This window comes from Lissotriton helveticus, chromosome 6 (assembly GCF_964261635.1).
Source record: "Lissotriton helveticus chromosome 6, aLisHel1.1, whole genome shotgun sequence".
In the NCBI taxonomy this organism is placed as follows: Eukaryota; Metazoa; Chordata; class Amphibia; order Caudata; family Salamandridae; genus Lissotriton; species Lissotriton helveticus.
In genome coordinates, this window is record NC_136067.1 from 487,319,284 (window position 1) to 487,340,120 (window position 20,837).

Genomic DNA, 20,837 nt, shown 5'->3' on the forward strand with positions numbered 1-20,837 from the left:
TAAGAAATCAAAGGCTTCCTCTTAAATTCTGTTAATTCCTGTTGATTCAGAGGGCTGCTGATTAGTGTTCCTGAAACTGCTTTTTATTAAATGATAGAGGTGAAGGATGGAACTGCCGTTCCTGTTGTCCTAGTGTGATGGGTCCTTTAAGAAGAGGTATGCCCTTGAAAGCATGCCATAAAAGTATGAATGGGGGACTGACCTAAACCAGTTCTGAAAGTATGGTCAGACCATGCACATCCCCTGTCTGCCATTCTTGTATAAGAGTGGGTGTTTTTGGACTCTTGTATAAGATAACTTTCCTAAGATAAATGCAAGTAAAGTAAAATAAGAGAATTGGGGGGTGGGGGCGTCACTTAGGAAAGAAGAAGGTTATGATGACAGCTGAGTCAGCTACATGTGGTAAAAGTAATTGTCTTCCGCCCTACCAGTAGGTTAGAGAGTGACTCATGGAGGAATGCTTTTTCTCTGGTATGTTGACAATGGGGGAAGGTACTGTGGGGGTGGGGCGCGAGGGTAGGATTGTGGGGAGAGGGGATTCTCTTACACTTAACCTACTAGGTGTGGACATCTGGGAGAGGATCCAGAGTCTCTGAAGCCCACTCAGCTAAACACAGTGGGGTTTGTTCTGGATGCAAGTATCTTTGGAAGAAGGGTACGTGCCATGAATGATATAGGAGCTCATTGAGCTGCGGTTGAGAAGGAAATATATCAGATCCAATGAGCTTCTTCCTGGTACCAATTGAAGAAGCTTAATAGCCAGTGGAATGGACATGGAGTATCCGATTGCCCAAGTTGAGGTGGGAATGAATGGCAAGTCATGTAGGGGTGAGGAAAAAAAATCAAGGTGCTGGATGTCTCTTGTGCAGTGACTTGATTGCCTCTGGTTCTCTACCAGGACGAAAAGCCTGTATGGCTTGGCCCACATCAGCTGCGTTTACCAGGGCTCACGCTGCATGGCCGTTTCAGGGGAGAGCCTTAGACTATTTCTGGATTTGCAGTGACCATCACAAGGTTGTCATTGGATTAGAGCAGACTCAGAAAGAAGTCATCACAACATTTACTGCCCAAGCTCCAGATGAAGAGGAGAGTGAGATACCAAAAACGGACTAGCTATTAGAGTGTGGGTAACTGCTAGAGCTACAGGGGTTGGTAGTTGCTGAAGGACCTACCCGAGAGGCATTCCGCAAGGTATGGGTTGAGTGTCCTACTCTTGTGGGGCTTAGAAAGTTAGATGAAAATACAATGTAAATAAGGGTCTCGGGGGAATTGATTAAGGACTGAAACACCTCCGCTCCCCAATCAAGTTCAAGTTCATGTATTTATAAAGCGCACTACTCACCCAGAGGGTCTCAAGGCGCTGGAGGGAGGGGTTTACTTTTTATCGAATAGCCATGTTTTCAGTTCTTTTCTGAAGGAGATCACAGTCTATACAACTAATAGGAGATGCTCAGTCACTTCTTAAGGAACAGAAAAATGCTGAATGCTGCAGAAATGTAGGGACCCAATTCGAATAGTTTGCCCACCACCTGGCTAGAATAAAGAGTCCATCGGCCCACCCTTACTGGCGGAGCTTCGTCATCTGGAGCTCAAGGAGATCTAGATCTAGGACCACAGCCCTGAGCCACCTTGCCCTGCTGGGTACCTGACCTCGTGCTCCTGAAAGACACTTGCCAAGGTGGGTGTTCAAACCATGTGAACTCTAGTGAAGTGCAGTGCTCAAGTGTGTGAAAAGTTAAAAATGGCTACTTGGACAAAAAATATGTTTATTGAAGATTGTCTAAGTGTCATGTTTAAAATAACCTGATAGTCAATATTTCTCACACTATCTCCTGGCTATGGCTAATGCGGTCGACATGTTTCAGCCGTACTGGTCAACTGGCGCTCCTTTGAACACTCGTTGTGGGGGTAGAAGACTCGTTTTGGGGGGAGAATCACCCCTACCTGCTCACTGCTGCCCACAGGACATTTGGGAATCCTTGATGCCTCTCCCCCGCCGCCGCAGAACTACAGGATAGTGGCTGCCGTGGGGTGGGGAAACTACATCCCCCAGACTCCTCTGCTGCTACTTCCGCCCCCGGAGGGGATAGAAAAAGGACAGCCCTGGTGGAGTGGGCGCTCCTTTGAACACTCGTTGTGGGGGGTAGAAGACTCGTTGTGGGGGGAGAATCACCCCTACCTGCTCACTGCTGCCCACAGGACATTTGGGAATCCTTGATGCCTCTCCCCCGCCGCCGCAGAACTACAGGATAGTGGCTGCCGTGGGGTGGGGAAACTACATCCCCCAGACTCCTCTGCTGCTACTTCCGCCCCCGGAGGGGATAGAAAAAGGACAGCCCTGGTGGAGTGGGCGCTCCTTTGAACACTCGTTGTGGGGGGTAGAAGACTCGTTTTGGGGGGAGAATCACCCCTACCTGCTCACTGCTGCCCACAGGACATTTGGGAATCCTTGATGCCTCTCCCCCGCCGCCGCAGAACTACAGGATAGTTGCTGCCGTGGGGTGGGGAAACTACATCCCCCAGACTCCTCTGCTGCTACTTCCGCCCCCGGAGGGGATAGAAAAAGGACAGCCCTGGTGGAGTGGGCGCTCCTTTGAACACTCGTTGTGGGGGGTAGAAGACTCGTTTTGGGGGGAGAATCACCCCTACCTGCTCACTGCTGCCCACAGGACATTTGGGAATCCTTGATGCCTCTCCCCCGCCGCCGCAGAACTACAGGATAGTGGCTGCCGTGGGGTGGGGAAACTACATCCCCCAGACTCCTCTGCTGCTACTTCCACCCCCGGAGGGGATAGAAAAAGGACAGCCCTGGTGGAGTGGGCGCTCCTTTGAACACTCGTTGTGGGGGGTAGAAGACTTGTTTTGGGGGGAGAATCACCCCTACCTGCTCACTGCTGCCCACAGGACATTAGGGAATCCTTGATGCCTCTCCCCCGCCGCCGCAGAACTACAGGATAGTGGCTGCCGTGGGGGGGGGAAACTACATCCCCCAGACTCCTCTGCTGCTACTTCCGCCCCGGAGGGGATAGAAAAAGGACAGCCCTGGTGGAGTGGGCGCTCCTTTGAACACTCGTTGTGGGGGGTAGAAGACTCGTTTTGGGGGGAGAATCACCCCTACCTGCTCACTGCTGCCCACAGGACATTTGGGAATCCTTGATGCCTCTCCCCCGCCGCCGCAGAACTACAGGATAGTGGCTGCCGTGGGGTGGGGAAACTACATCCCCAAGACTCCTCTGCTGCTACTTCCGCCCCCGGAGGGGATAGAAAAAGGACAGCCCTGGTGGAGCGTAAGGAGAGTAGGTTGGCTGGGCCCCCTTCCGAAAAACATTATTGGTGACCTGATACTAATAAGATTCAGAAGCAGAAACATTGCCCCACTTCTTCGAACTTGGCAACCTAAAGAAGGGGATGGTCCCATATCCATCTGGGACCTACATGACTTCTATCCCAGCACATTGTATACTCGCGCCGCTAGGCTAACGACTGGGGATTGTACCAGCCTGGGTAGAGGATCTTGTTTACCGCTTGTTTGTAGTATTTCCGCCCCAAATAGATCTGAAATACCGTTTAGTATTTTTTAACTCATTGTTACCCCTTGCACATTCCCTTTTGATGAAAAGGAAGAACTGATATCATGAACATTGTAAAGTATGCTATTAGTAGGAAGTTATATTCATAGGATGAGCAAATGTTTGATTATTCTTTTATCTTGGAGATATCTGTGTTTCATATGTATGTACCTTATTTTTAATTATGAATGTATTTTAAAATTGTATGCTTTTATGATTTTATACAAAAAATCGAATAAAGCTTTTTGAAATGAAAATGACCCGTCTTTCTTCAGGACCTAGATGCTAAATAATGCAAGCTACTGCAGGAAAAAACACAACTAGTGCATGGAAAACTGTGTAAACTAAAAATAGAATGAGAATGTTTAGGTAAATCTGTGGCACTTGCCACCCTACCAGACACGCCGTATACGTGCTTGCAGGTAAGAGCTACCTCTTCTTTCCCAGCTTTATGTGGGAGGAAAACCTCACCTCACCCGGCTGACTGCTCGGAGAAGGAAGCCCCGCTCTGTCCGTCGGTGCTCCAGGCCAGACTGCAAGCTTAGAAAGTTAGGCCAGGAGCAGATCAGCCAAAGTGTGGTGCTCCATTTGAGCAAGACATCGAAGGTCTATTTGACCCACCATCCACATAAGGCATCAAGTATATTTTGGTTGTGGTGGATCATGCCACCAGGAATCCCAAAGCAGTACCTCTGAAGAACACGACTGCAAAGGTGGTAGCTAGGATTGGATTTCCTAAGGCAATGATTTCCAACCGGGGAACCAACTTTATCTCCTCTTACAAGACAGAGATGTGGGATCAAGCTGATATGACATATCACTTCTCTGCAGCGTACCATCTGCAAACTAGTGGGCTAGTGAAGGGGTTTAGGAAGATCCATAATAGTATGATGGGAACTCTACCAGTGAGCCTCTGGAGGAAGTGGGACCTTACTTTGCCATGCCTTTTGTTAGCTTACTGACAGATTCCACAGAAGACCATGGGATTGAGCATGTTTGGACACCGAGTACAGGGACCACTCACTTTGATTAGATAATTGTGGCAACTCTTAGGTCACCATAGAAGTACATGGTGGGGTATGCGATTGGCCCCAGGAAGTTCAAATCACTTTATGAGTCTGGTGAAGCAAAACAACATGGCTAGCCAAGAGCCGTTGAAGGAATGGTGTGGCTACAAAGTGACACTAACCAAGGTGGTCAGAAGTTGTTGGTGCTGAAAAGCCACCTGCGCATTAGAAGGATAAGTGGTGTGAGCCAAACAAGTCAATGCAGAAAGTGTCTGATGTGAGCTACTTCTTGGACACGGATGTCACGTGGGAACACAGGAGGGTATTCCACGTGAACCAGCTGAAACCTTACCACTGTAGAGATTACGGTTATGGTAGAGGTAGTTGAGGAAGACAGTGAGCCTCTTTCCAACTTATGCATAGTGACATGAGAGATGGATCTGTGTAAGGGACAAAGATTGTGGCATTAAGCAGTTCGTTGGAGGCCCTCGTAAGGCACCTAGCAGTGGTGATGTTCGTTATACATGGCTTAGGATTGACCAGCAATACAGCCTAGTGCCAGGTAGAGTAGGCCACTGTAGTCTACCGTGGACATCAGGTAGGGAAGGTATGCGTAGATTTGCTTGTTGGAAGCAAAACTCCAGTCAGTGTTGTTGGAAGTGCCTGTTACCGAGACTGTAGTGAGAGATGTAAAAGTTATGACAGGAAATTTGTTGCTAGTTATGGGGCTGCCGTGAGCCCATTGACCGCATTGACATCCAAGAAACCGCCCACAAAAATTATTTGAACATAGGAATGTTAAATGGCTTTTTAGGAACTTAATGAGAGCACTAAGCAGTGCACCTGCACTGAAAGCTCCTCACTAAGTCAGTCCTTGTACAGACTGATGCCTCAGACAAACCAGTTGAAACAGTTCTTGCTGGGCTCGATGACTAGGTGAGAGAGCAGTCAGTGGTCTTTATTAGCCGTAGACTACTTCCTAGGGTACGGAAGTGGTAAGCCATTAAGAAGGAGTGTTTTGCCATGGTTTGGCCTGTGAGAAGGTTCCAACTATATCAGTTTGTGGTCCACAAAAGCAATAAGCCACTCAAATGGTTAATGGCCACAAAGGGTGAGAATCCAGAGTTACTGAGATGATCAACCTCTTTGCAAGGCTTAGAGTTCACAGTAGAAAAATCATAACTCTAGAATGAACCACTGGAATACTTTCCCACCTGTTTTGCAGATGTGACAACTTTACTTCAATGGTGGAGTAAGGGTCCAAGTTATCTGCTCTGAGAGGGGCATCGTTTGAGACAGGAATGACTCTTGCTTGGTGTAGAGTTGTTTCCCATACCCAACTACTAATAACATGTATCCTGGTTTCTGTATTTTTAGGCCCAGTGTCATTATAATCTAGCGTTTGCACCAAGGCGTGCCTTTGTCAAAAGTCTGGTCCTGGTTGAATGAAATTATGGCAACATTTTTTCTCCCTTCCTAAGCTTTTAAAAAGCCCTAGGTTTACATTTCAGAAAATAGCGAAACGTGTTGGCTGTTCAGATGCCTCAAACACAGAATGATCTATTGTGTTTAAAACTGAGGAATTGCTATTTCTGTTGCATAAGTGTGGTATCAGTAACTAATGAAGAAGAAACTGTTACACAATTTATTGTAAAGACCAATAGAGTTTAATGCATTTATGTTTACTACGAGGCTAGAAGACAGACTGTGAAGGAAACATAAAAGGATAACAAACCCATAACAGTTCCGAAAGTGCAGAGAATCTACGTCTCTCTGCCATTCCTATATGTGTGGGAGCTGATGACCCAATTGTTCCAGATTCTTTCTGGCCAAGGATGTGGTGCACCAAAGAATAAACAGAGGGCTTCTGCGCAACCTGAGGTGGTGTTTGCCTCACAGCTAGCTTCCCAGAGCAGAGAGGTCATCATTTGAAGTGTGATGGATGAACGGCCTTTCTTTTCCTGGAAACACCTGATGAGTCCTGCTGGAGCGAAATAGAAGGAGCGCGGGATCCCACAGGAGGAACTGGCTTCTAGTGTGGACAGAAGTAGTTTACCCTGGCTGCCACAAGAGAATTGACACAAGCGTCACTGGTGTGCAGTCAACCAAGAGTTGGTCATGTAACCTAGTGCAGGACATCCAGCACTTCCACATTTTTCCTCAGTGGCTCCTGTTAACATTCACTGCACAGTCTGTTCTGGGAATTCTGTGATGGGAGTACATTCTTTGACAGTTGAAAGGGAACTCACTGAATGCCTGGGATTAAAGTCCTTTTAATTTGACTCCTCAAAGGGAGTTATAATGTCCACTTAACAAAACCTTTTTTAATGTTCTTCTTGAGAGAAACTCACAGCTCCTTCCAAACTTCATAACCAATTTCACTCTGCTGGGAGAAGACCCCACTAAGGAAAACATTAATATTCAGACTAGCTATACTCCCCACCTTTTCAGTCCAATATCTCTATGACATAAATAAACTTGAAAGAGTGCCTCTCAGGCTTTACATTCGGGTTCAAACCTATAGAATAGTTAGATTGTTCATTTCGAAAAGTCTCCTTAAATCTATTCATTTTGGTTAGTGGGTTAATTTGTTTTGAGCTCACTCCATATGAAACAAGGATACTACTGTTATGCTTTTAAGATGAGGTAACTCGCATGGCGCCCATATTTTCTGTAAACCACAATTCTTAAAGTCATTCTGTGTTGAAATAGTCTACTTGTAATTACTTATGGGTCATGTACTCATGGAGAGATATTCATGTGAAATAACTTGACACTCATCCTGGTGTACTCGCCTGTATAGTACACCTTCTTGGAGACAGTCGTTAGTTGTTTTTCAATATGCACTAATATTGTGTGCTAGAGTGACTAAAAAGGTATGTGTTTTTAAGGATACATCTAATTGCGTTGTTTACCTTTTTTTTTTAATTACTATTTGAAGTGGTCAGTAATATAATCTGAGTCTATGACAGCAACATCTCAACCATGGGTTCACTGTTATTTTGCAGATAAACTAATTCCATTGTTATTGAAGAGTATAAATATTTGAATATTGGTTTAATTGGACCTTCTCTTCTAATTTTTATATTTGTCCTACACAGTTGACTGGATTATTGCGGATATGTTGGCAATTAGACAGAATTCCCTTGGCCATGTACGATACGTCTTGAAGGATGGATTAAAATTTCTGCCCTTGTATGGGTGGTATTTTTCCCAGGTAATTTTATCTTTTGCTCATTTATACTTTTGTAAGGTTGTAGGAGACATATAGCTTTGTTTTTGTTTTTTAATGCTTTCTAGTTGTCATGTTTCCAGTAGAAACAGTTACGAAATGAAAAATAAATGAAGTTAATTAACAGTTCCCTTAGTCTGAAATTCCCTCTTGTCCCATAAATATCGAATTTCATCGTGCAGGAACCCTTCAAGAAACGTAAAGAAGGCAAAATTAGAGTGAGCCAAAGTTACTGATGATAATAACTCTAAAACCGAGATATTACATATTAAACTCTTGAGTTTCCAAAACTCACTAATTTGTGTCTCTTCACAACAGAGGCACTCCAGTACACTAAAGTTTAACCTGAGTAATTGACAATAATGGAAAGCAGTGGTTCTTCTAGCATTCATTTACTATTATGTACGAATCAATTGACTGAATATGACTCCCAGCAATGAATATAATATTAACAGCAATTGATTTTGGATGCATTTAGTTCATTACTTTTTTAATTACGTTCACTGAAACCTAGCGGAACATATATTTCCCATAATAACCCCCACATCTTCCTCTGCACAGTCCAGGCAACATAAATTATTCTATTTAAATATGAGCCACTTGAAGGCTTTTTGGACAGGATCTCCCTTTTATTATTTCCATTTGTTTAATCAAACACTTTAACATTGCAGAAAGCCACAATATTTACAAGACAGAGCACACATCTTTTGACATACCCTCATCAACATGCCCCTTTTACTTTCTTTCTTTTATGGCTGCCTTTTGTGGTCACGATGTCTTATTTCTCTCACCCTAAGCCTCGGTATTTCCTCCTTGACCCCCAGATCTTTTCATTCTTTGAACATCCCCTTCCTTCATTTACATTCACCACTTCAAATTCACATACCATTTCTTTAATGTTGAGGTCTCTTCTCTTGGCTTCACCATTTCCTAATAATTTCTCTATCTGAAATATTATTCCTATGTTTCCTCAAGCTTTTGTACATACGTAAACAGTGGATCGTTGACACATATACTAGTAGTAATAACTTTGCGTAATTTCTAGTTCATTGTTGAGAAAGGTGCTGACCCAATCCCAGAATCCACTTAATCTTGCACCCTGCCACGTTGTTTTAAGCAGAATCCCTATTTTCCCACAATCTCTGAGGCAAGCTTATAATTTCACCTTAACCATTTTTGTCAATTTAGTTCACTGTATGGAGTAGTGTAGGTTGCAACAACCGAAACCCTGTTCTAATCGCTACCACTTGTGGTTTTTGTAAGACTGCCTCCCATTTCGTGTAATTTGTCTCTGTAACATACATCTAAGATCTTGATCTTAGCAAAGAGAGCAGACCTGGAGTGTTGTTGATTAGGGTCTAATATAAACTCTCAATATTGAATTTTTTCGACATCCTTTCAGTCAATTTCCGATGCTCTAAAATGCTACCACCTAGAATCTGAGTAGTCCTTGGGTATGATATGAGCTCACTGTCGAGCTCCACCCTTAATTAATTATGGAGGGTCGATAGGCAGGCAATGGAGACTCTTGAACTTTACTGCTCAGTAAAGACCATTAAGAAAACCTGCATAACAAGACTTTTCCAATGCTTAGTATTTTGAAATGTAGTATTATTATAAAATGCAACATTCATTAGTAAATGGAATTAGCATGAAACCAAAAATATAACAAAGCAATAACGCAATATATCTTTAGGAAATCAAACAAGCTCATGTAGTAATAAATCAAATTAGTAATAGTAAATATGCCTGAATGCAGAAAGGACTACGAACATCTAACCCTCTTGAAGCAACACGTAACACAGTCTGAAATTAGAATGTCTAGCTCCTCACCATAAAACATATTTTATAAAGTTCTGCGCATTTGAAACACACATTCTTAAAATGGGCTGCACTAAGAATGTTTATTGTACTGTACCAGCCACTAGTTCTATTACTCCTATTCGCACATAATGTTTATTGGTTGGTACATCTATCATTTGTTGCACAGAAGCAAGTGTGCAAAACCATGAGAAACAAAGAACTGCTTCTGCACATTCATAAGCTCATAGTCTTGCAGTGTTGTGACACAAGTATATTCTTTCCTGAGAAAGCTAGAGATAAGTTACATTTCCACACAAGGACAGATACCAGGTATGCAGCTGAAATTTGATTATTTTATTAAAACAAATAAAACACATGAACATGTGCAGCTCGTGCACAAAAGTAAACATCCAGTTTTCTGCAGTATGCTAAGCACTCTTGCTAATGCGGCCTAGTTATGCTAACTAAACCAAACCTACAGTAGCCACTATTTTCCAATAAAATATTTTACTTCTACAATTCCCCCAATATTTTTTTGATTATGACATCATCACATTATAATATCTCCATCATCTGTCTTAATTTTATTGGATCTCCTTATTTTACTCTCCCATGTTTTTGTAAATCTCAGACTTCTGTTCACCCAAATCAATCTAGTTTGTTTGTCTCATCGACTGCTTCTTCTTGCTATTACATCTAAAATCCCTAACAAAAACGAAATCACACAGTTTGAACATTAGAGCAACAGCCATTAACAGCATAACTTGTATTACTGTTGAAATAATTATCTTGGTTGGTATATCTTTTTCTGTCCCATTAATCCATAAGCCTATTTTCCCCAGATCCCAGGTTTTCCTGGTGCATGAAGTTAGTCCACAATGTTCTTAAGTGCGGGACCTGATCCTCTCTATAGGGTCTCTGCAGATTTTTACCTTCCTTTGCAGAACCCGTGTTTATGGGCTTTCAGGACTGCGTGCATTTTTTCCCTGCTAAATAATATTAAAGTGCTTGAACTCTCTCCCTAAAACGTGCCAAAATTGGCCTGCACCTGATTGGTACATCTAATTTACTTATAGGTCCCTAGTATATGGTACTACAGGGCCTGTAAATTAAGTGCTACTAGTGGGCTGCAACACTCGTTGTGCCACCCAGTAAACTTGCTGGTAAAACATGTCTCGGGCCTGTCGCTGCAGGCTGTAGTGTAGTTTAAAACTACCATGTCAATCCTGCAAAATAAACCTTTGGCTGGGCCTAAGCCTCCCTTTTTAATACTTATTAGTCGCCCCAAAGGTAGGTCCTAAAGGCTCATAGAGCAGGGTGTATGATATTTAAAATGTTGGGCATGTGTACATATGCTTTACTTGTCCTGGCTGTGAAAAGTCCTTAATTCGTTTTTCACAGCAGTAAGGTTAGCTTTCCCACAGATACTGGGTTACCATATTAAACTTTTTAATTGCTAACTTCAGTTTAGGATCAGCTAGATAAATGCTGTTTACACTCAAATTAATTGTAATTCAAAATCCTCTTAAATCATAAAATCGGATTTCAAGGTAATGTTTTAGAAAGTTGAAATTATTTTGCCTAAACCAACTGTGTCTTTCTACCAGTGTCCCGAGTCGCGTGACTGTGAATAGCTCTCCTGTTGTGGGCTGTATATTCTTTCCAGACATGGAGATAAAGAAGGCCTAGGTGTGAGAGTAGTTATTCTTTCTGATAGGATGGCCGAGGAGGAGCTATACCCTTCCCGGGGTGCACGTCAGAAGTCCCTGTCTGCAACACACACTAATGAACTAGACATCTGGCTTGCCCTTACCTTTGTCACCCCGGACAGTTTGGAGCCAGGACAGGGGAAGGGGAGTCACTGACCAGAACCAGTTTTGAGAGTAGGTTAGGAAATTTCCCCACAGAAAGGCAGGCATCTTAGACCTCTCATCAGACCACTCTTGGGCCTGTGGAAGATTCAAAAGAAGCACTTCCCTACTGTCCACAAAATGAAGACTGGACCTGCTTGCTTCAACCCAGAATCTCCAGATGTGACTCCAAGCATCAGTTGGCTGGCCTGTTTGGGCTACAGGGACACAGCAAGCTTCTTCCCAGCTGACCAGACCAACAGAAACTGACCTGGCACCCTCTACTGGCCACTGTGGGAGTGATTTCTGACCCTCCAAGTGCTGTCTTCAAGGTCCTAGACCCTTAACTGGAGTCAGAGTGTACTCCTCCCTTCACAACTGAAGGCTCACTGGAACCGACGCAATATCCCATAGCTCCTGATTGGCAGCGTCACTGGAACCAATGCAGTACATCTTATATAGATTCAGGACCTTGCATTGCTGCACCTCGCTGCTCCTAATTGGTGGCTCATTGGAGCTCGCAGAGCGCAAGGCAAGACCTTGCATTGCAGTGTCACGTTGACCCTGCACCAAGAACAAAAAGGTACTACTCCAAGCGGGTCAAATTCTACTCTATTTTACTACAATGGTTTGGGATTTGTCTTGTATTATGTTTTCACCTTATTTCTGTTTGAGTGTTTCATAAATGCTGCTCACATTGCCTCTAAGCTAAGCCTGGCTGCTTTTTTGCCAAGCTACCAGAGGATTAACCCCAGGTTTATTTAATGAGTTTTGTGGTTCACCCTGCCAAGGGTTGGCCCCATCTCTCTCAACTAATAAATCAATTTCTTAAAGTAAGGCAGTCAATATATCTGTTAATACACTAACTATTATCTGGACTACACATGCAACACCGAGGTTTTATAACATGTCAGACACCTCTCTTTACACAAAGCATATCTAAAGTAATTCTGTTCTGAATCGTCCTAGATGTAATCACAAATATTTCTTCATTAATCTTCGCTAAAGCTCCTGTTGTGTTATCTGCTAATCGCTGTACTAAAGTTGACAATTTCTAATCTTGTTTGCGTCATTCAAAGCAACACTTATAGGAGGAATCAAAACACCAAACACATCTAATACTTGTTGACCTATGGTTTCTTTTTTCACTCTCATTATGCACATCACTCTTAAACTATTCACATGATAGATTTTAGAGAACAGTAAAGCTTAATAACATAATCCTGTCCATCCTTTCGAAACGGTAAAATAAGTTGTCTTGTTGCAAATGAGATAAATGCTTCTAAATATAAGGTTAACACTACCTAACATATATACCCCATCTAGATTGTAATTATGAACACATACACTATTACCTTCCATAACTAGTTCCTCATACGAAGTTTCATTCACACCAGACACATGCACCCTTCTTTTTCTTTCCACATTCTAAGACTGGGATGAATTTGTGAATTTGTAATCGTAGTCTCTTCCCTATAGTCAATTATATAATTTCTTCTGAACTTCTCAGTTTATCTCTTGATCTTTTCCTCCTATATTCTCTAATAAATTCACGATCAACTTAAGTCAGTCTATGCACATTCCGTATGTTATTGCTCCCATTGTTAGTACTATGAAACTTTAAAAACATCTAAAAAAACAGCAAATGTTTTAAGTCGTCTTCGCATACATAAATGCTCTATTAAAACATCCTAGTCTGTTAGCTTCTTCTAAATAATTCAGTTGCATTACAGGCCAATATCATATGAAATAGTATACAGAACAGACTATAGTTTAAAGGTAATTGCATACAAGTCACACCTACAATTTAATCATCTCTCTAATTTCACAACAATTTGATGTTCTAATCCATGATTTTAGTAGTATTCCTAAACATTAACTTTTGGTATTGTTTGACAGACGCCAACCAGGAGGATATGTTTACACAAACACACCAATAAGTACAGCCAAAATAAGAATTATTAAAAATATTTGTAAAGCCATGCAAGTCCTCTTTTCTTGAAGACATTTTCGTCAATCCTTTTGATCACTGTCCTTTCAAATAAATGAACCTTCAAACTGCAAAAATATGACTGATCAAAAAGTAATCCATAATCCATGTAATCTATAGTTAGTCTTCAAAAAGGAAAACCACAAAAACTCTATTCTAAAGCAAAAAACGTCAGTCATTCAAAAGTTCAGCGATACCCAAGGAGGATGATGGACGGAGCGTTGGAGCAAATCAAACACTCACCCCCAGTCAAAAGATCTGGGTTTAATCCTTCATCATTCTTTAGCTCACTCCACCACCCCAGTTCAGACATGGCCATATGCAAACCAGTCTCACCCTGTGCCTTATGGGAACAGTCCAGCCCGAAATGTCAAGCCATTTCTTTCCTTGACCGGAAACAAGCATCCTGGGACCGGTTTCTGGCTAATCAGCTGTCATCATCCAGGCTAGCTTGAATCCAGTGGCAAAGTGAGCAAAGGACCCACGTCTGGGCATACTCTGCCAACTTAGGGCGAACAAAGCAAACAAAACTGTTGATTTTGCATTTGTCCCGCCGAGTGGGACGGGTATGCTCAGACGTGAGTCCCGTGCTCTCCATGCCACTGGAATTAAGTTATCCTGGCTGATGAGGGCTGAAAGCCAGAAACCGGTCCAAGATGCTTGATTCCAGGAGGACCTGGCTTGGCAGTTCGGGCTGGACTGTTCCCATGGGGCACAGGGTCAAGACTGATTTGCATATGGCTGGGTTCAAACTAGAATGGCATGGTGAGCAAAAAACGATGGATTTAGGCCCAGGTCTCTGTACTGGTGGGAATTTATGACATTGTTCTGCATTCTGTCCATCAACTGTTGTTTTTGCATTTGTCACCCCGAATGGGACGTGTATGCTCAGACGTGAGTCCTGTGCTCTCCATGCCACTGGAATTAAGCTATCCTGGCTGATGAGGGCTGAAAGCCCAAAACCGGTCCAAGATGCTTGTTTCCAGTCCAGGGAGGACCTGGCTTGGCAGTTCGGGCTTGACTGTTCTCATGGGGCACAGGGTCAAGACTGATTTGCATATGGCTGGGTTCAAACTGGAATGGCATGGTGAGCAAAAAACGATGGATTTAGACCCAGATCTCTGTACTGGGGGGGAATGTATGACATTGTTCTGCATTCTGTCCATCAACTGTTGTTTTTTCATTATTCAAAAGTTCAGATCAACTAATTACTTCTTCATCAGGAAACTTATTTAGCATTGATTATAATTCGACATTGCACTTCACGACGGCTCTTCAGGATTTTCAAATAAACATCATGAACTCTAAAATCTTTGTCTCATCTAATTCGATTTTCGTCAGATACACTCATTAAGGAGCTCAATTCTACTCATTTGGCACACTCTCTCATGGTGGTGTCTTGTTGCACTACCTGTTGCAAATGTTTCAGATGATTATTCTCCAGAGCTCAGTTCAGATTCTTTAGCAGCACTTTAGTTCACTACTTTAGCTGATTTAGCATCACTTTTCTCATATCTGCTTTCCACCGCTCTGCCTTCCATCTCTCTCTCTCTCTCTCTCACCCTCTCCCTCTCCCTCTCCCTCTCCCTCTCCCTCTCCCTCTCTCTCCCCCTCTCCCTCTCCCCAGCTTGACTCAAGCTTCTATCTTCATTTCCTTGATCTGCTAGAGTTTCAACTACTTGGTATGCTTGAGTTGCCTTTGCTTGATTACCCCATTGCATGCCCTCTGCAACAATCTCTCTTAATTCTTTGGAAGCAAAATCACTGCCATTTACAGTAACTTCAGCCTGTAACTGAACCATAAAGACCATGCCAAACGCCTCCCGATCTTGAGCGAAGAACTAATGCTAACCGCATGGCCGGTGGTCACCACAGAACCCCCATCACCATGAAGTCCATCCACTCTGGGGGCCATTGGACCCTTGCCTCACCACACCTACCCCAGATGACTGAAACCCATCGGCACCATGCCCCCACCAATTCTGAATGCCGCCACCTCTTCCGCTACCTTCCCAGATGCTTTGAAACTTGCAGCTGTCTTCCCATTGTTGAAGAAATCCTCTGCGGCCCTTGAGCGCTTGCCATCTACAGGCCATTCTCCCTGCTACCATTCCCTGCCAAGGTCTTAGAGAAAGTCATCAACAGACACCTCACTGGATACCTCAATGCCCATCAACTACTTGACACCATTTGGTCTGGTTTCAGACCCAACCACAGCATGGAAAATGCAATCATCGCTGCCACGGATGACATCCGATTGACTGTATAGAGAAGATACGTCAGCACTCATCCGTCAGGACATCTCTGCAGCATTTGGCACAGTTTCCCATCCCATCCAATGCCTACACCGCATCATATCTGCTTCTTCTTGACTGGAAGCTGGCACCATACACCTCGGACACCCGTGTTATCATCTGCGGAGTACCGCAACGGTCTTCCCTGAGCCCGACCCTCTTCAACGCATACATGATCCCTCAAGACAGCATCTTTCACTCTCATTATATCAGTTCCTCTCCTACGCCAATGACACACAAGTCATTGACTCAGTAACAGTCAAGACGCCCAGTACACGGGTCTAATTCAATACCTGCATGACTGAAATTGCCCACTGGATGTAGACCAGCTGTCTAAAGCTAAACACTGACAAGACCGAAATCGTGGTCATCAGGAAGAGCACATCACTGTGAGACTTCACCTGATGGCCAACAATGCTAGGACCGACACCCACCCCCCATCATCCACGCCAAGAACCTCAGGATCATCATCAACAGCAAACTCGACATGGCCACCCACATCAATGTCAATTGCTCATATTTAGTCAATCTACTGTTTGTTATATGCTGGGTTCTAATGCGTGTTAAGTGTTTCTACTGAATGAGGCACTAACCCTTTTGACATGGGACTCATAACAGTTGATTAAATCTGCGCAGTGGCAGTGGCTGTCGCTGGTATGAATTTCATATATCCAGGTAATGCAGCAGCACTGGATCTAGAGGTCCAGAAAAATAAGCAAACAGTCTCTTTGCATTGCCATGCTATTGTGCAAGAACAAAAAGTGAGCAGCCTTCTTTTTCATGACAGAACAAATAAAACTCCTTTTTATCACCAGGCATTCCTAAAGTGGTGACCAACCACAAAGCACGTCTTATATCCAGGAAGGCTTTCATAACTTTATTATTCCAAGGTATGGGATCTATGATGTCACTATGAGTCAATCTCCGTAATGGTTCTGCAATCAAAGAAAAGTTGGGCATTCACTGGCAATAGTAGCCAACCATTCCTAGAAACAGCCTCACTTCTCTCTGTGTTGTTGAAGGATTTGTTCTCAGAAACGCAGTGATACGATCCTTGGACACTTCTTGCAAATTCATCTTCAAATCAAAATTAGAGAGTCTATGCCTGTAGCAAATCTCAACCCTTGTAATCTCTGGGGTATTTCTTTCTGGGCCTTTCCCTAAATCAAGTACAGAGTAGCTTGTTATTCATATGGACACATCGTGGGGAGTAGAGGTGGAAAAGAAATGTCAAGAATATTGTCCCATTAATGGTGTCTGTAACTCTCACACTTACACAATTGGTATTGTACAGACCCCAAGCATGGGGCACCTGGCTTCCAGGTAGGTACAGGAAGGTCAAGGTTGTTCCAGCTGTTGCTCGACTCAGATTGGGAAATTGGAGTTTGCGCCGACCGCGTAGTCAGCAATGTATCTCTATGGTACCAATAAGGATTTGAGTGCCCTCTAGTTGCCTCAGGCGTCAAGTGCGGTTGCGACTCGGCAGGGGCTGTCACTTCCTTGGTGCTGCGTGAGGAGCACAGATTTCAGGAGTTGGGCAAATCTGAATGTGATACATTACCAATGTAAGATTAATACCATTGAAGTAAAAATATAAATGTGTCGAAAACGGAACACTTAACTGATGACTGCTGAAACAGCGAAGAAAGAGGGGCAATAAGACTGATGAAGGCCTATTGTGTTGTTTCACATACTATGATTGGTTATGAGTTTTGCATCAATTTCCCGATGGTTGACTGGAAAGGTAGTTTTATAATGTTAATAGAGTTGCAGGTGCTAATACAGAAAAGAGAGAAAAGCATAATCCTCGCTTCTGGGTCCTGACATAGAATCATGAGTTCTGTCTGTCCAGCTAATGTCCAAGATCAGATCCATTTACCAAGTAGTAATGCAATATCTGGTTAAAGATAAGAGAGCCTATGAACATTTTGCAGCTACCTACAGCCTACTCAATCCTATATACTGGATGGGCGATTGTGTCTTTATCCCCCAAGTTCCTAACTACACCCAGGTCATATCCTTAATTCTTGCCTATGTTTGTAGGATCCTCTACAGTATGTTTAAAATTAAAATCCAATTTGCCATTCCATCCACTGTTTCTTCTCTGGAGAACTCAGCAGGCCCATGATTCCTCTCACATTACTTCTCCCTCCACTTTGATAGGTGGGTATCCTGACTGGGAAGTTGAGGCCATGTTAGAATAAGGATGAGACATGGCCCACTGTAGTATTTACTGGCTTTGAAGCCTTTGAGTGAGCATAGGAACTGGCTTCTGTTGAACATGCTCCCTGGCTTCTATCTGTGTCCTATAGGAAATTCTAGCAAACCAGGGCCAAACCACAATTCTGGGGGTGAGGGGATTAAGATCAGGTCTCCGGCTCAGGGTGGGACTTGAAACTATAAATTACAGGCGCTAAGACTACTCCCTAAGCACCACAAGTTCTGTTACTCTCCATATACTATCCATTCAACACCAGATTATACCCGCATAACTAGTGAAGTACTGGGTTTTTAAGAACCTAGCGGTGCCAGGGAACACACCCTAAGACTTCGAGTCCTTCCTGTCCCAGACTACAGAAACACAGAGTCTTCTTGGTGAAGTCAAAGATCGAATTTATTGGCTGCAGCCAGAAACCGCAATCCTAGAAGTACAACACGGTGTATATTCTCAGGAGACTGCTCAACTTACAAAGCCAGCCATCTCTTTTTATACAAAATATTATGCTTTAGGCAAACATTCCTTATTTTACGGTTAACCATTCACATATTTCCCTAACAAAGAAAGGCAGAATCATGATGACAAGCACATTTTTCAGTTTGCCCAGCCCATAATCAATTTCCCGGCAAGGCCCAACACTTTCCATCAGATATCGGACGGACCCCTAATAAAATCGGGCACCTCCTCATCGTAAAGCAGGCCATAAAGCAAGAAACGGAGACAGGTGTGTGTGAGATTAGGCATAGTTGTGTGCGATGAAGGTTTTATGGTATGCTGTGCCTTGATCCTAATCTTGGTCGGCCACTGGGAAAGGAACTGGCCGAACAGGTTTGGCTTCGGGCAGTGGAGTCAGCTTGCCCAGGTCACGCAAAAGTCAGCAAAGGTGTACGTGTCCTTTAAGACTCGTTTTGGCCTTAGTCATCGGCCTATGTGAGGGCAACCACAAAATGGCTGCCATGCACAAAATGGAACCCGAGGGTTCAGGACGGAATCCCTGATTTCAGGGTGATGTCGCCGCTCGAATACGACAAAAATGCTTGTATGTAATATACTCGTCATTCTCGGTCTGCTCACACCAAAATCGTCATGATACGACGATGTCTATGACACGGGTCCAGAATTTTCAGTACCACACTAGTAAGATGAACAGGGCAGAAGGAGAACCAGCCTATTCTAACATATTGTTTTCAACTATGTAAAGCTTTGTGTTTCGTATTGGGCCTTCCATCTAACGAACAAGACTGCTGTATGAAATACCAAGACTGTTCCAGTCTATCTCTTTCTCCCTATCTGTTCCCCAGTCTTCCCCTATACGTTCCCTAGACTTCAATTGAGGACTAGAGCTTTCTAGACTGGGTAATTTAAAGGCTGGGAGAGGGACTAACGAGGAATTCGATCGGTAGTTCCATGAGTCCGACCCCAGATGCAACAATTGTTTTATAATCACCCACCTAGAAATGGGGAGTGCCCTTGCAGTGACGTTAGGCTGATAACTTACGTCTTAGTTGGATTGCAATGCTAATTAGCTATGCTCTGCAACCTTTTTAGAAATAAATATGTCTTCAGTCGTACAAAATATAAATTCAGGTCGTTTGGCAGGTCACATAAGTATACAGGGAGTGTTATGGTCCATATAGATACCCCAATATTGACTCGGGTACTACATGCACCTTTAACCTACAGTGCCCTCATATTGCACTACATAACGGTTCTTAGGACTGACCTTTTATCTAGTTGAGGTAATGACTGTAGGACCTGGGCATTTCTCCGAAAGGCCTAAGCCTCATTCATTATGCATGAGGATTCTTGGAATCACAGCTGGACAGCAGACCGAACATCTCCTGCATAAAAACTATGTACAAGGGTAATTCCTTCCGTCATCCTAGTTCGACATGACACAGCGAAGTATATCCCCAGGGGGGTATCACTTTGGGTATATATACACCATCTCTTGCTAAGGTAGAGTGAGGAGAAAAGGGCTTCCATGCCGATACACTGTCGCGAGATGCTGAGGCTCCTGCACGCAGACACTTCAGCTCGCAGTGGTCTGACATCCCTTGCGGGCTGTCCACCTCAAGACCAGAACAGGGTCCCACAGTCTCTCACTTCAGGTAATGGCGTTGACTTTATCCTAGAGGAATTCTTGGCTTTACACCCACATCCATGCTAGGTACATTCAGGTACATCTAGTTAGGGACGCATCGTAGGAGTACGCTTTTATTACGGTCATGTATTTTTATACTTGCCTGTGTTTGTTTTATCACTATGGTAGAAATCTACCATCCTTTTACTCTGTTAGTGCGTATAATCATTTATTTCTGTTACTGTCTAATGGTTGTTTCAGCACACCTATTTTACACTAGAATGACGCTGGTTCAATAAATACTTATTGAGAAACGTCCTCGCCGTTTATTCTGTGTATCTCTCTCCGAGACAATGTCAGCACAAGTGACTGAGCGAAAAGTAGCATTATTTCCACTATCCATGATGGGACAGAGTGTCATGTTTGATAGTTTCCAAGAACTATTCTCACCTTGGGAAGAGGGGTTTCTAGTGGCACTGTGAGCTAGCTCGTATACAGGCTGACGTACTCGGTGGGGGTGTTCGGAATCAGTTTGGACACCAAGCCCGCAGTGTGTTATCTAAACGTGCAGATTCTATATAGGTTTATAGGAACTACACAACAGGAGTCTTTTGGAAAATAAGAAATTGGAATTAGCAAGTGCATGAACGCTGTTACTTTGGATTAATATGTGAGAAGGGCCTAAATTGAAATGAGCAATGAGCAATGAAAATTACCTTGAGTGTATCCCAAAGCAGCAAATGGCACAAGAAGATGCAACATTATACTCATCAAAAGAAAATAATCAGGAT

General features: G+C 43.4%; 1 protein-coding gene across 1 annotated transcript in view; it reads left to right on the forward strand.

Moving 5' to 3' along the window:
* Positions 1–20,837, forward strand: part of AGPAT5 (1-acylglycerol-3-phosphate O-acyltransferase 5) — a 520,893-nt gene that overhangs the window by 179,452 nt on the left and 320,604 nt on the right. Inside the window, exon 3 of the mRNA XM_078647934.1 lies at positions 7,678–7,793. Coding sequence (XP_078504060.1) covers positions 7,678–7,793 — 116 coding nt within the window. The remainder of the gene's footprint in view (positions 1–7,677; positions 7,794–20,837) is intronic.